General features: G+C 35.2%; 1 protein-coding gene across 11 annotated transcripts in view; it reads right to left on the reverse strand.

Annotated features, from left to right (window-relative positions):
- Window positions 1-16,521, reverse strand: part of ARID1B (AT-rich interaction domain 1B) — a 269,374-nt gene that overhangs the window by 34,635 nt on the left and 218,218 nt on the right. For all 11 annotated transcript variants that reach the window (XM_072409384.1, XM_072409390.1, XM_072409387.1 and 8 more), the window contains one exon: window positions 4,490-4,623. In XM_072409384.1, the coding sequence (XP_072265485.1) occupies window positions 4,490-4,623 (134 nt within the window). The remainder of the gene's footprint in view (window positions 1-4,489; window positions 4,624-16,521) is intronic.

Below are 16,521 nucleotides of genomic sequence, written 5' to 3' on the forward strand. Positions count from 1 at the left end.
ATATATATATATATATATATATATACACACATATATATAGGGAGAGATAGAGAGAGCTAGAGAGACTTGCAGAATCAGCAGGCAAAACAGACTTATCGAAACATCTGTGACTTAAATTTCAGTCTGACCATATGCATAAAACTCAGAAGCTTCAATAATCAAGTGTTGTTTCTACAGAGGCAGCTGTCAAACACAAAAACAATGCTTATTGTACATATTTTACAGTAGGAAGGGAAATGGTCAAGTAATTCAAAGGCGAAAAAGAAATGTGCAATTGACTTCAAATTTGGCTATTCCACAAGAGTAAATAAATCTCATTGGAAGGGCAATCTGCCATCTGTTTGCTTCAGGTAAGAGTCACAGTTTACTATGTAAAGAGCAAAATAAATAAATGTGTCTATTTGCAAGTCACAACCTAAATGTGCAGTAGTTATTTTGTGTCAGTGTGCCAAACAAAACCCATAAAGACCCGGCCAGACATCATATCCCAATACTCCCCTACAAGGCTGCTAGGCTGTCACAAAACTTGAAAAAATGACTTTATGTTTCTATATTATAACAAATGTTGATGTTTAGTCACCAAATCAGACAGGAATTTATGTTGTATATGCCATGATTTGTATATCTACATAAAAGTTCCAGTCATGCATGAAATCTGAAACTTTATACGCTGAGCTAATGCTATCAAAGCTGCTTATTTGGCAGTAAAACACAATTTCACAAGAGCAAGAAGGTGCAAAAACTGAAATCAACAGTTAATACTATCTAGGGAAAACTGCAGATGTGCTCAATTCACAAAGTCTGTACATTTTATCTTTAATATTTCAATGCAGAATTGCTTTTTTATTCAATCCTTCATATGCTTTTAACAAGGACTAAAATCTCTTGTGACAATACTGTGCTTGCAACTTCCCTGCAATACCTATGTTTACAATAAGTATACTTCAGAACATGTCTGAGGTCTGCAAAAAAAAAAAAAATATTGAGGCAATACCTACTGAATAAGTAATTGGTACTTATCAACAATTTATAATTCATTAAACTTTTCTGGGGTGGACTGTGAACACCATGTGACCTTTACGAAGTTCATTTTGAAGTAACGAATTTGTAGTATATTTCTAGTTAAAGCTCAAGGGATTTGGATTAAAATTTGTGATCTATTTTCCCAAATAAACTCCCAATGCTGGTGATAGTGATGTTTTAAAAACATATATTTTTACAGTCATACTAGAATTTTCTGCAAATGGGAAAAAACGAGGGCCTGTTAACAATAAATTGTTAATGGCCATTTTAAAGCAGAATCTTACACATCATTGTTCTATAGGTTAATTGGATAGAATTACCATGGTGACCTAAAAATTATGTGGGGGCACAATGAATTGAATAGGTCATTACAGAGGAGGCCTAAGATTCCTGTATCATGTACACACAGCAAGCATATGCTCAGTGCATGCAGGACACTATTCCATCACTGTTATGCAAGCAATATTCTATAGACAGAGCCAAGACTTGAAAGACTCCATGACTTAGGCAACTAAAAAGAAAATATCACCGTATTCGGATAGACCTGAAAACATGGGGTCTGACTACTGTAAATGTAAGCCAATGCTTATTTGGAAGCAACTCTGCTTATTTTGACTGCAGATCTCGAACATAGCTACCTTAAAAAAGTGACCTTGAAGTTGTTCAGAGTTAACATTGAAAAGGTCAAAAGCTTAATATTTGGATGCGCCTAAAGACCTGGAGCTTGACTGTCCTAAAAAAAGTGAATTTGACCTGGTTTGTCAAACCAACAGGAAAGAGACACCAGTAAAAGTGTGACAAGTTCTCTAACTTTTTCCTTCTTTATTAATAACAAAATAGCAATAAAAAAATGGCTACAGATGGAAGTAGCTCTTCCACAAAAAGAAAAGCTTCATTTTTGCTCATTTCCTATATCACCCACTTTCAATAAGAAAAAAATGCACCTGAAAAGAAAAACAAATACTTACACTACTCTTCAAAATAGCGTTGAAAGGGGAGGGAACTAGACAGCAGAGATGCACCTTCCATTTTATTGGAGCTTCTGATTTTAGGCTGAACTCACCCTTGTTTTTTTTAGGCACGTGTTTTCTATTGAATGCCATGGAAAGCTTAAAAATACATGCTGTAGTATAATCCCTCCAATATTCACATGCTGATTTTAAAGTTTCTCACAGTACTGAAACTAAAAACCAGTATCTCACAGTATCTTATTAAAAAAAGCACATGGCTAGAGGACATGTTTTACAAACAGTAAGCACAAGGGAAAAAAATCCGGTATTCAATTAAAACAGTTCACTGGCTAAAGGCAGCAGTAAGAGATCAAAGAGCTTTATTTTAAAAGCTGTTAATGTTTTGCTTTGGCTGTCAATATGCACACTGCTGGTTATTAGAAGTTGCTCCAGTTTAAAGGATCATTTTCAAATTAACACTTGGGTTTTCAATCTCCGTGGTAGCAAATCAGTTCTGCAGTAATAAAATGAGGATCAGCATTGGGTTTATTTCCAAAATGAGGAATTCCTTTAGCTTTGCTTAGACCACTTGTTTCAGCAAATTGATTAGGTCATTTTAACATACTACCCTCCTTTAAATCTCTATAATACCAAATTAATAGCCACAATGATTTGTTTTATTAACTTAACTTGAAATGTGTATACCATTTGTAAAACTCACATTGTAATCTAATGTGTAAAGTAAAAAATAGTGTAGTAAGAGAAAGAATCCAACCTAAACAGGCATAAGCTCATGTAAAAATTTCACAAACCGATTTTGCTTAATCATATACGTTACTGGTTAATAGATGTGTAGAATATAACTTTTCTGCTTCACCAGATCTTTCTTCTGCAGGTCAGTTGTCTTAGCAAGAAGACTGTAAAACTGGCAATTTTAGAAACTTCTTGATAGTGCTTATTACCTGTCCCAGCACCTAAAATGTGCAACCTTACAGAAAGAACGAACACGCAGGAGGCATGGGAGATTAGGACCAGTACTAGATACAATTATAAAAAAAAAAGGGAAGCACCAAAACTTGGCTACAGCATACTGGATTTTATTGCACCTTGCTTGCAAAATAATGCATTTCAAGACATGCTCAGGTAGTATTTGGTTCATCCATTGTATTTCTAAAGCCTACCAATGCTGTTAAATCTAGACAACATTGACAGACAGCAGAAGTGAATTGAAAGATGAGTTCAATAACGATGGCTAAACAGAGCAATTAAAGTAAACCTGTCACAAATTTGGGCAAAACCCATCATATCAAAAGGGCAATTCCCATGAAATCTGCAAAAACAGAGGATAAAATCAGTGAGGTCCTGATGTAAAAGCAGATAGGAGTTACTATAAATTCTTGACTTTTCTTGTAACAAGTCTAGCCAAGTCTAGGCTCCTTCTGAGCCTCCCATTTTCATATATCTTCACCTGTCTATATCTTTGCATCTCTTTATCTCATAGATCACTTACAATATCTTAACCCACCAATAAAGAACCATCAATTTTAATATATAAATATTCTAGAAATAAGAATATTATACGGAGTTTGCCTTTAGTAAATGGTTACGTTGGATTTTTCTATAGACTTGAATGGGTAACATTTGCAAATATCATATATTTTTAAGCAAAAAAAGACAAACTGAGTTATAGGTGACATTGGTTTGGATACAGTTTCTGGCCTTAATATTGTAGCCTTGTATCTTAAGTATTTTAGTTATCTTAGTGTATCTTAGTTTATTCTGCTGTTTTTTTGTCATAGATGCTCACTAACAATTGGGTGACCTTGGATAAAACAGTTCAAGTTGAATAGATAATAAAGTACAAAAGAAATGGATTCAAAAGGTGATTGGGTAAGGTAAAATTCCTTATTTAGTCCATAAGCAACTGTTTTGAAGGTATTTCTAGTATAACATTACAAAAACCAGCCATTTTACTTTGTGTGACCTAACCACTGAGTTTGTTAAAAAAATCTTTTAAACTGGAAATATCTGGTGCAAATTCCTTTACCAAAAATGAGGGCATACAGATGCTCAAAACCCTAAAGAAGGTTAAAATATATAACCCTTAAAACACTTTGGCCAACCCCAATAAGTTAACCTATCTTTTTGGCCTTATTTTACATGTTGCAACTTAATGTTCAAGATTAGCTGCAAGCTCAATTTTTCTAAGGTAGCCATAATCTGTATAGCTGTGTCTGTTTTTTTTTTTCAACTAACAAAATTTGGGTTGAATTTAATGTTTGCAATAAAATGGTATTTTAAGTATTTGGGAGTAAATTGAGATGTCTTTTTTATCAGATATACAAGGGAAATGGAAATGCCCATATAATATATTTTAACACGAAGAAGACAAAACAGATTCCAGTCACACATGCATTGATAAACCAACAACAGATTAAAATGTCAGGTGCAGGACACATACATAAAAAGAATTCTCATCTGATATGTGTTTAACATAAAATAAACATGTCACTTACCTGCTGAACTGTTCATCATATTGTACGGGGATGATTGTGAAGTTATCATGCCAGCATTGCTATTTAGAGTCTGGCTGTATGGAGAATTGGAACCCATAAGGCTGCTCTGGTTCATCCCAGGAAACCCGCTTTGTCTAAGCAAGAGGATAATAAGCAAATATTTAGCACATTGAAACAAAATATTCTGCTACATGTAATGTGCCTATGTTTGTGTTATAACTGGACTGAAACGGAACTAATTGTTTACCTGAATAATTCTATGGATGAGTACACAGGAACAGATCTGCTGCCAATTTTGCACTAGACCAACTGATCTTTCCTATTGATTTAATTGAGAAAAGTCCCAAAACACTGCACATGTGTAATAAATTCTATCTATCCTTCCTATTATTTAGTTTTCAATCCCTTTCTATCAAAGGTATGACTGAATCAAGTCTGATCATACACACACACACACACACAAACCCAAACATAAGTCACTTGTGCTGGGTTGTGTTGTTGTGTTGATTTCCTTTCAGCTCCACTTCAGATGTGATTGTTTTATCAGACCAAAAACTAGGTAGGAAGTCAAAATATGCCCATAAGTACTCAGCCTAAATATTTAAAACTCTGTTTCTTTAAGTTACTTTTCTATGACAAGTTGTAGAGCAGCTATATTTCTCAATCACAAAGGGAAAATACATTAAGACAAAACACTGTCCTTGGAATCAAACTGATGGAAGGTGTTATTCACATATCTGGGTGGTTTGGCATCTGCCACAGAACATTTAACAAATGGCGCTACAAGCAAAAGTGTTTGCAATGCCTGTCAAAACACGGCATGGAGAAAAGCAAAATGGCTTTAGAAATATAAAGCCTCGTTAATTAGAAAACAAGAAAACAACTCAAACGTTTTCTTTGTATTGCAATATATCAGCTGTTTTACAAGACAAGTGTCCATGAACAGCTAACAGGCATCAAGGTAAAAGCTGCTTGGATTCTTGTTAATTTTGAAAAACAGCTTTGGGTCTTGAGAGTTACAAAAGACGACTGCTAACAAGCAACATACTTTCAAGATGTAGCAAACTCATCCTCGAATTCAACTGTATAAAACACTGTTGCTGGATATGCTTTGTATAATCAAAATGTTAAAGTGAATCTTTTACACATGACACAAAATCACAGTGCTAGAAACGGTGTGGTGTTTAGCTTTTACTGGTATTTGCATTGTAATCAGCAGTAATCAGCAAGGTAGACTGGAGGTTTTTACACCTTCAAATTACAGGAAGTCTGTTTTGGCTAAACTGGCTACACTATGTTGGTAATAGAAGGCAACACACAAATCTTCACAAATCCTCTCAAGCATGCCCTCTATAGCCTCCATGTGTAAAAAGCAGCTTACACACCACTGCACTCCAAAATTCAATGCACAATTGACAGTAAGGCAGGCACATAAATATGGATTTATGATGGATGGTTTCCATGATCAATATTTTCAAATTCAAGACCAACACTTTAATAGCATATCTATGTTTGGACAAGAGCTATTCAAGATTGTGAATGAGAACAAAATAAAGTAAGGGGAAGGGAGCAGAAAAACATGGTGGATGGATGACCTAAATAATAAGTCGACCATGATGTAAAGCAGAATATTAATACAGAATAAAAAATGCCTAATAAAAAGTGATGACAGACTTTTTTATGACAGCTGGTCTGCATTTTTTCCTAATAATATATGTTGAGCCGTGCATGCACAGCTCTGTGTACAGTCTTGGCACAATCCTGTGCCAGGGTGAAGTAACTCCAGTCCACATGTAGAAAAGTTCAGTCATCCATTTTTGGCCAGTGAAGAGTACCAGGCTAAATTAGCTAAAGCGCTATGAGGAGATGAGGGGTATTGTGGTTCTCTTTGTGTTGAAGTTGGGCAAATTGGCAGTTAAGTCTGCCATATTGTGCAAATATATTTTGCATACTGAATTGGTAAAGCAGATAGTCCCTCCATGTCTGAATTATTATGATTTCTTTTAACACCTGTGATTCAGTAATTAACTTAAAAAGATTTCTTTCTGATTTTAGTGTCCTTCTAATTTTTAATGCATGTATAATACTGATACATTCATTGGGGATACCTATGAGATGTAGTTTATTCATCAACAAGCATAAAACAAAATAAATAAAAATATGAGTTTATCAACTCTAAGATGTAGAGAATATAGTTGTGAGTTAGGAACTCAAGAAGTTACAACATCAGTGGCTGCCAAATAGCAAAGCTGGGGGACGCCGGACAAAATATAACTGGTAAAAGCACAGATACTGCATCAGTGAAGCAGGACACATTAAGGGCTGTGTTATAAAGATGATACAGCATTTGTGCATTGGGGACGAATAAATGGCTTTATACCACAATGTAAAAAACTGCTGTGTATTAGTTAGCATTGCTGTAATGCCTAGAAAATGTGTGCTTACAGCAATTCATAGGTCTGAGGTCTGAAGTCTGATACAGGCCAGACTTTGGTATAAACAGAGCCAAAATCTGACTCTGTCATCCATTAAATACTTTGTGTACTACTGTCTGTTACAAAAAATACAAAAGCATGTAGATTCTGAACCTCAAGAATTGGAGTTGAGGACCTTTGGCCTAAATCTTTTGTAAGAATAGTTTCAACTACAAAATGCAGATCTGGCAAAGGTACAGTTTATCCCAATCTTTGTCACTATTGTTGGCAGCGTTGTCTACATGCAAAAGAGAAAACATAAATAAAGCATGTGAAATATGAAATGGAATTCACATGCTAAATATTATCATCGCCTTACTAAATTCCTAGGTGTATCAGAACATATTATTTTGTAACAGTTGTCCTTCAATGCTAGAAGTGATAGGCAATCTTTAATACAAGTGAGTCAGTTGGTGCAAAGTGTCATCCCTCAAATGGGACTTTGTAGCAAGATGACAAGGAGAAATTAAAACTGCACAGCAGCTTTCTTTTCAGGCTTGATGCAAAAGATAATGGCTAAAAAAAGAACCGTACATTCCACTGTTCTAAACATTTGTTTGGACAGTATCGGAATACTTCTGAGCACAGTGTGTACAAAGATTTTAATTTTTTTACTTTCAGTAAAGGCATTCCTACAGATGCTCTGTGTGACCTTCACCTATCTAAATTCCCCTAATTGTTAAAAGAACACTGGATAATGTCACAGATACATTTTGGTACAGTATTTTATAAGCCTGTATAGTACGATTCATTCATAGGTTGCTGCTTTTCTACTAAATATTCTAAACATTGATCACTAATTTGCAACAAGTCATCTATCTATTTATGTTACAATATGCGGTCGAGTGATTTTGACAGTTCTATGGGAACACTGAACTTCGATCATCCATATCAATTAACTGTTTAAACTCTTTGTGATCATTTACATTATTAATATACTATAAGAAGCAATAAACCCTGAATACATAATCAAGCTCTTTTCTCAAGATACCCAAAGCACCCAAATGTTTTATGAGATTGAGTTACTCATGCATTGATATTCAAATGTTATTGAATTGACGCAATCCCAACACTACAAGTATAGGTCTCTGCATCCCCTGAGGAAGCCCGCCTGAGCGAAACGTATCGGGTTGAGACCCTGCCTCTTGATTTATGACTTATACGCAAGTTTATGACTTTCTTTATTGATGCATATGGTGTGGCTAAAGCACCTTTCTTGTGTTACTCTGTAACAGTGTTTTACTATTATTTTAAAACTTTTTGTACCTAAATAAAACTATAAGTGATTTTATACTTAACTAATCTGTTTTGTGCCTTCAAAAAGCCTTCTTTCCTTCTCTTTCCTCTTTCATTAACTTTTAATCATATACCTAGCAGTTTGCCTAGATTTCAAATTTATTGATTCTAAAATTCTGTTACCAACACAAAAATATTATTACGCTGTTCTTTTGACACGTTGGACTAGTAAGTAAATGTCAGATATTTTGTAAGTTGATGAACTGTTGAGGAAGTGCGTCATATAATATTTCATCAAATGGACTGGAACACTTTTATGGAAGTTTTTGCATAGTGGCTGTCATAGTTATTACCATCATACATTTTTGTGGAATAGTTTAATACACTGAACTCAACCTCTAGATTTGCCTTCACTATACAACTTGATTTTTGCTTTTTGCTTGTGTGCTTCTGACACATCACCACTTACCACTAAACTAATGACATATGGTGTTATGTGCATTAAATTGGCCTTGTAGTTACTTCTTTGCCATGCTGTGCATTTTTTTTTTTCAATTTAAAATCATGCATTGCATTTGTATGTTCTTTTTGTAATCCACTGAAGTTTAACAGTTGCCATTTTTGGATTTTAAAACAAACATATTTTCTTGAAATATTTGCCTGAAGTTCAGCTGTTGATTAATTTCCAACCAATTGTGCTGCTAGTGCATGTGTCTTAGTATGATCCTGATATGAATACACAGTATAGAACAGAGTGGTAAACTATGTATTGGTATGAAAACAAATAATAAAATGTGCAAAATTGAATATTTTGTTACAAAATAATATGTCAAGGGGGAAGGGGTGTGTGTAATGCACATTGTTTTCGGAGTTCACATTAATACATATTTGATTTGAGAGGTGCATGCCTATTGAATATACTAACATCTCTTGTGTGTGATTTTGATGACCATCTGAACAGACACATTGAATGGATATGTAGAGTGTAGTTTTGACATAAGTTCACTTTGATCTTACAAAGGCACTAGTTTCAATCTAATAGATCAAGTAGATCGTTTTTGCTTCAGCTCTCCTAATGGGAGAAATTTAAGAAAATTCTGCTTGAATAATGTTTAGGTTGTAGCACGCACATGTGTTGCAGCATACCACAATGCACAATACCACACTACCATGTGTTGCTGTGTACTTCATGGACAAGGATGTTGCAGTTTTTGGGACACTTTGGTGCTTTACCAGTCTATAGTACAATTTATCCCCCCTACCTTCAGAAAATGCTAATAGTTTTTGTTGATGAGCGAACACAGTCCTGCTTACCTGCATGCTTCAGGAGTATTCCTCCCCACTGGTTCAATTTGTGACTTCTGATGATGGATACTGTCTATCCAATCCGCTTTTTGCCAGCATTGGAAATGTAGATAGGCACTTCCTTATCATTAAGAACAATGCAGGACCGACAGTATGGAATGTGGTCACTAATCTCACATTGTATGTGATTAGGGCTGGTTAGAGTGCTTCTGACAAGACTAACCAAAGACTGCCAAGATTAGTAGCTTTGAGTGGCAAGTCATTCTTAAAGGAGCCAGTGGGGAGAAAGACTATGGGACTGTGGATTAAAGAATGTGTTAAGCCGCATACAGACCTGCAATTATAGTCGTTGGAAAGAATCATGAAAGATCCTTTCCAACGACTAAGGACTGCATGATGCATGAACGAGTGCTATACATACAGCACCGTTCTGCTCTATTCAGAGGGGAGAACGATGGAGCCGCACCCTGCTGTGTGCTCTCCCCCTTCACTTGCAATAGGATCGTTCGGTGTCCATCGTCCGTGGATCCGCCAGGACAGTCATTCGGACGATGAACGACGGGCACTGTACACATGCCAGATTCTTGTCCGATATCCGCCCTTAGTTGATTATCGAGTGAGAACCATTAGACATGTGTACATAGCTTTACTCTGCGTTGTATCATCAAAAAAATCGATCAATAAAAACTATGTCTTATTTTGTATCTATGTAAACACTTATGAACACCCCCACCGCTTTCAATGGAAGTGTTTATAAGAACTTATAAATGCCATTGCTGAAATCACTGGAGTGTTTTTAAGCAGTTTCCACACCTGGTTTAAAATGCCTTTAAACATATTCAAACATAATATAGGCATTTGTAAGAATTTCAAAATAACATCAGTGTAGCCAGAAGCCTGTTCCACTCTCCACAACCTAAAGGTTTCTGGACTAACATTTTAGACAGGACCATTTTTACAAGGCTACATAATATTTTTTTACCAGGGATGACTGAGCCTCTGGGTGAGTACTAATAAGCTGATTAGACAGTCTGCATAGGATATCTGCCTTTGTGATAGGATAACTCAATGGCTAATAAAAATGATAGAAACAAAGTCGAAGTGTGCTGGATATCCTGCTCCCATGAAAAAAAGCTACATGGGGAAATAAAGTGCACTTACATAGAAATTTCTCAATAACTTGAAAACATACTTTCTGCTGAAACAGTAATAAGATGGAAATTAGTCACTTTTCCTTACAACTGAGTGTATTGACCTATGTAGAGTAGCACAGGGCCAATATCAACATGTTGGTTATGTCTTAATCTTAAAAAAAATAAAATCCCAGCAATTAGAAAAAATGTATGAATACTTCTACTCCAGAAGACCCAGAGGTGTCTGCTGTAGACTATCTATTATCAGCCTAAGGGTTCCTAAAAAAACTATGGCTGATTGTCCTCCTATGGAATAATGTGTGCATACTTCTGGAGCCAACACAAGTGGTACAGCCAGCTGAATGACTCTAATGATGTTTTTTAGTTGTCTCTAAAGGTGTTATTCTAGCCACCACTACAAGGGGAGCAATATTATTTCCCTGATGTCCAATTTTAGAAATTTTTTCTACACTGATTCACAATAAATGTAAGCATATATAGATATAAAAAAAGGATAAGAAAAGCTGCTACGGATAAACAAGCTATCCAATTTGAACCAGCCAGATTGAAACACTGGTATGCATAGTTACTTTATTTATCAAACCCATTTGATTAAACAGGACAAAAGTCTATGTTACCTTTTATTAGAAGGTATGAGTATACCTGTAAATGTTTTACCACTGCCTGAGTATTATAAAGTTAAATATAAATTTAAGGTTTTAAGGAAAAGGTTGCACATTTTTCTAATGAGAACATGAGGTTTACTTTGATACAGCCATGCACAAAAGCTTTAGGAATCCAAGCTATTGTGTTTGAAAGGATAAATAAAATTTGAGAGGTCAAAAAGCAGAAAGACATCAAAATCATAACTTGCAACTTAAGTGCTATAGTGCCATGACAACCAGAGAGCCATTCATAAAGCCTACTTTACTGTCCCATCTTATTGTTCTTCTCTTAGAGGCCTTTAGAAATCCTCCCGAGGGAGTTAACTGTATTGACCTGAAGTTATGCTTTTTATTCTTTTCCACTAACACAGAATATAGCACTCTAGCGAGAGAACAGAAACATGAAATATAAAATATGAAACAGAGGTTTGAAGCTGTTGTTTGTAATATTATAACATAATCTAAGGAATGAATAGCAAGTTTGCAACAGACAAAAAGGCACTGAAGACTAAACTTTTTTAGCAAAAATATTTTATGGTATATATGTATGGTCATATTTGAACGTTTATAAATATATACATATTTAACATTTAGATGATACCAGAAGGCTAAAGAAGAGGTTTAGCGCAAATCCAGTTTAGCACACATAGAACAAGATTCTAGGTTAATAAAAAATAATAATATGCAGCCTGTGTGTCAGTTCTAAATAAAAAAATAAAAATATCCCTAAAACAAACACTGTCCACAAAAAAAACAGGGTCCAGTGGGGCAATAACAATTGAGTACATACCTAAAGTTAAATGTAACATAATTACATATATTACATTTTGCAATTCCTAATTAAAATGCAATTATTTTGAATCATTCTTTACTAATACCCCAGCTAGGATTGGACCCAGTAGGGATTAAAAGTTAATTATATATATCACTTATTAAAAAATACATTTTTGAACACATTGTGATGTCAATCCTTTAAACCTATCCATAGTGGCTTCAGCACTATGGACAATGCAGAACATTTAAGCTCCACGATAAAGCATACCTAAACTGAAGATTTACACTTTACATAAAAGGGGAGACCAATCTTATATATAAAGGGAAAAAGTTATTCATTTTTCCAGTCCAACACCCTTTTTTGTGCATCACCTACCCTTTAAAGAATGGAGAGCAGAACCTCCCAGGACACCTACATCATGCATCCAGGGAGCCTCTGGGTGCTCCTTCTGCCCATGCCTTGATCCAAAGCATGCGCAGAAGGGGCATTTTTTCTATTAAAGAAAAGAGATGCCAATCTCATGCAAGCGCAATGAGATTGGCCTTCTTTTTTCCCCCTTTATAGCAGGCTACGCTAAAAAAAATTGCGATCAGGCAGGTTTTTATTGAAGAAAGGGATAGACAATGTCTGTTCTGCAATATATCAAACTCACCTGCCTGATCACTTTCCTCATTTGTCAAAATCACTGCCAGGAATGAATGAATTCCCATGTGGAAGTTACATCATCCCGGCACAGCCAAGTAAGATGGCTGAAAATGAATCCAGAAAAAAGAAGGTGGTGTCTGCGACAGAATGGGGACAGGTGAGCGTATTTAAAAAATTGTCATTAGGCAGGTAGGACATCACAAGTCCCTTACTCTAAAAAAGGACCCGCCTGCTCACAATTTTTTTATTTTAACTGGTGACTATGGTCAATTAGGATAGAAAGTGATAACCTAATTTTTAGGAATGTCATTGGAACCGTAAGTGAGGGTGAAATTTTGCAATGATAACGAAAGAGAATTTCTTCTCATTTTAGAAAGATTTTCTCTTGCCTCATGTATCTTCAGGAGATAAAGTGAAAAAAAAAACACACTCACTGCTATCTCTTACACTGAAAAAGAAATTGGCTTTGCATACATTTTACCATTTAACTAATGTGGAATTGACTGTACACCAGACAGCACAGCGCATGTAGTCAAGCGCTGTGTAATATGTTGGCGCTATATAATTACAAGTTAATGATAAAAATGCAGAGCTTGTCTCTCTCTCTCCTTATATATTGTATTGACAAATTTCATTATTTAGGAGGTTAATATACTTCTACTTCATGGACTTAACTGGCAACCTAAATGCTTCTAAATATTTCCAAGTCATTCATACATTACTTAATGGCTGAACCCTGCCTAAATGTCATTGATATTACCAAACGGCTAAAAATGTATTACAAAGCTTTAGTTTGCCATCAAATTTTCAGAGATTGAAAGCATATGCTACCATTTAGCAAAATACATGATCAACAAAGAACAACTGAGCTGTTCTGGTGGGAGTTGAAGGAAATGTCTAATTCATGGCCAGCAAAATCCACACAGAAAGGATAACAAAACTCTTAAAAAATAAACATATAAATTCCTTTGCTACAAAAGCGAAATGAAAAGCCTGACCTGGCACAACACAGTCGTAAGAGTTTTAGATGGCTACAAAATGTGTCCTTGCATAACCACAAGATTGTCCTGCTCTGCAGAATATAAAAAGGTAAATGCAATAGCAGCTATAGCACCGAGGCACCAAGCTTTATCACGTCATTAAATGAGATTTCTAGCCGTAATAAAAGCATGCTTAAAACCTTGCAGATGGCTGTCTTGCTAAGTTCACATCCAAGTGACATTTTGCTGACCAGAGAAGGTCACAAATAAAAAGAACAAGTGCTTGCTTGATCGTCAAAGCAAAAGATGGCCTATGCTCTAGATTAAAAGTGTTTTGGTGTGTTAAAAAAGGAAACTAAATATTGTGTTCTAGTAAAGAGAGTGCCTAACAATGCACCATAAAACAACACATGCCTGAGTTAAAATTGCCCTAAAAACTCGACTCTGCTCTACTGGTTCACTATACTTTATTCTATAGTATACACTTAATATTATCCACAACAGATAATACACCTTTCAAAAAATATTGAATATATACAAGTCTTTAGACATCATGGCCACAATAAATTCTTTTTTCAGGTTTACATTTTCAGCAAAATACCTGTTGATTTTGCACAATGTGTTAGAGATGGAGGGGTGTTTGTTTTGCAAAATTGTAGTGCAATCTAGGGTAATAATGCTGCTTCTCCGCTGATACTCTAGGACAGGAAGTCTGTTGCTGGCAGGATCACCAGATAAAAATTATATTTATTCTGCTTCTATATATAAAGCAGACCTAAACCTAGAAAAAACAATAAGTTACCAGGAGTGTAAACTGACAAAAGAGAAATGCAATGTCTCTTTTGCCAAACAAAAAGCACTGGCTCCTGGTTGCTTTTTGTTTTAGCTCTAAACCTCACAGCCCATGCACGGTGTAGTGAAGAGCTCACCTCTGTATGCAGCAGTGCTCCATATAAAACTAACCACCCTGGATGTAACACAGGAGGTATATCATCCATTGCCATTTAATGGCCGAAGAGGATGGAGCAGAAGTCCACAGTCAAATGCATGGCAAAGAATGGATTCTGGACCTGTTATCGCTGCAGGGAGGTTGTGTACCAGTAAGTCTGTGCCATACTTGCTGAATATGGTATAAACGCACCACCCAATAGGTATAGTTTCGCTTTATGTCTTGATATGCTGCAATAATACATTATGTTTTTTGGTTTGGATACATTTTTTTTTGCTCTAGTGTTTGATTACTTGTCAAAATCTAAAATTTGATTACCTTTTCATTAACTAAAGGTGTTTTATTTAGATTTACAATAAATATTTTGCTATGAACTATTTTACTTTTAGAAAGAGATGCGAGTCAACCCATGATGTTTCTGTAATGTGGTCTGAGTCCCCAGAAGGAAGGATCACTCTATTTTTATTTTTCTGCATTGTGTGCAATACTAAATGTTCTGTTCATGACTGACAACTGTTAGAATGTTCACGCTTCACTATAGCTAATAGCAAAGGTGAATCCTCTTAACAATAACAATATGTAAACCTATAGAAAATGAAAGCAATATATGTAATTTATTTAATTAATTATATGGTCTAACTTCCATATGCTTTCTAGTTAGTGAATAAAACAAACGCCAATGTAAAAGCTTAAAGCAAACATAATTAAATCAACTTTTAAGGTTATAGTGATGTTAAAAGCTTTTATACACGTGCAGCATTTCCTACAGAACAACAATTGTATGAAAGAGACAAAAAGAGCGCAAAATCACATTAATAAGCAATTCCTAAGCATAACGCAGAGTTTAACAGCATAGGATGCTTTTTGAAGCTGTGAATTGCTTGCCTCTCCAATCATGAGGAAATTGAAAACAAAATGGTCTGAAAAACGTTTTGCAGGCAGAAAAAATATCAAATTAATTCTAAATATAACGAAGCCACAGACAGAATAAGTACCAGTGATAGGATAACGCATGACAAGACAGTCAAATTCTAAAATCAAATAAGAGAAAATAAAAAATGCACAAACTCAAGACAAATGTTATAGTATTAGACATGAATAAAGCAATGAGTGCTTAGAATATCGGTGAACTGAGACAAATGGTAATAATGTAACTACATGTTATAGGAATATTTCAAAGTTCAATTTAAGAATGAATATGATGCTTATGTTTATTCTTACTTCATAGTAGTTATAGGGCATATTTAAAGTGGACCTATCACCACTGTTTTACCATTACATAAAGTAATGTCAGACTAGTCATTTATATAATGTGTATATATAATTTTAATAATTATATCATTTTAAAAATTTATATAATTTGTTTTTTCTTTTTGTTTTTTTTCAGCCTCTTGGGATACACATTTCACATATTCCAGAAAGCTTTAGGCTGCTCCTGCTGCACATGCCCGAGATCAGGCTAAAGAAAAAACCCCATACCTCTGGGTATGGAGAAGCATGTAACAGCACTTAGCTAATCAACATTGTCACACAGGGAATGCATTACCATGTTTAGTCTTTGATTCCAGTTGGCTTTTGCTCCTAAAGCTGAGAGAAGTGCATGGAAGGGGAATGAATGCAGCTCCACAATAAAGTAATCCTGTTGATTTGCCCTGCTTTGACAAAGCCAAAATTCACCTTGGTATGCAAATCTTGACATACCTGGTAAGTGGAGCATGGCCCACCAGCTCCATTATCCCATCCACCAGTACCCTCCTTGTTACTAAAAAAAACAATATGAAGGTTTGGAAGAAGGCAGAGCCAAACTCAAATGTTCAATGAAAAGTTTGTTGCCTATCTCTCTCAATCTACTGGTTTAACATGTTAATTT

The sequence above is a fragment of the Pyxicephalus adspersus genome, chromosome 4, assembly GCF_032062135.1.
Source record: "Pyxicephalus adspersus chromosome 4, UCB_Pads_2.0, whole genome shotgun sequence".
NCBI lineage: Eukaryota > Metazoa > Chordata > Amphibia > Anura > Pyxicephalidae > Pyxicephalus > Pyxicephalus adspersus.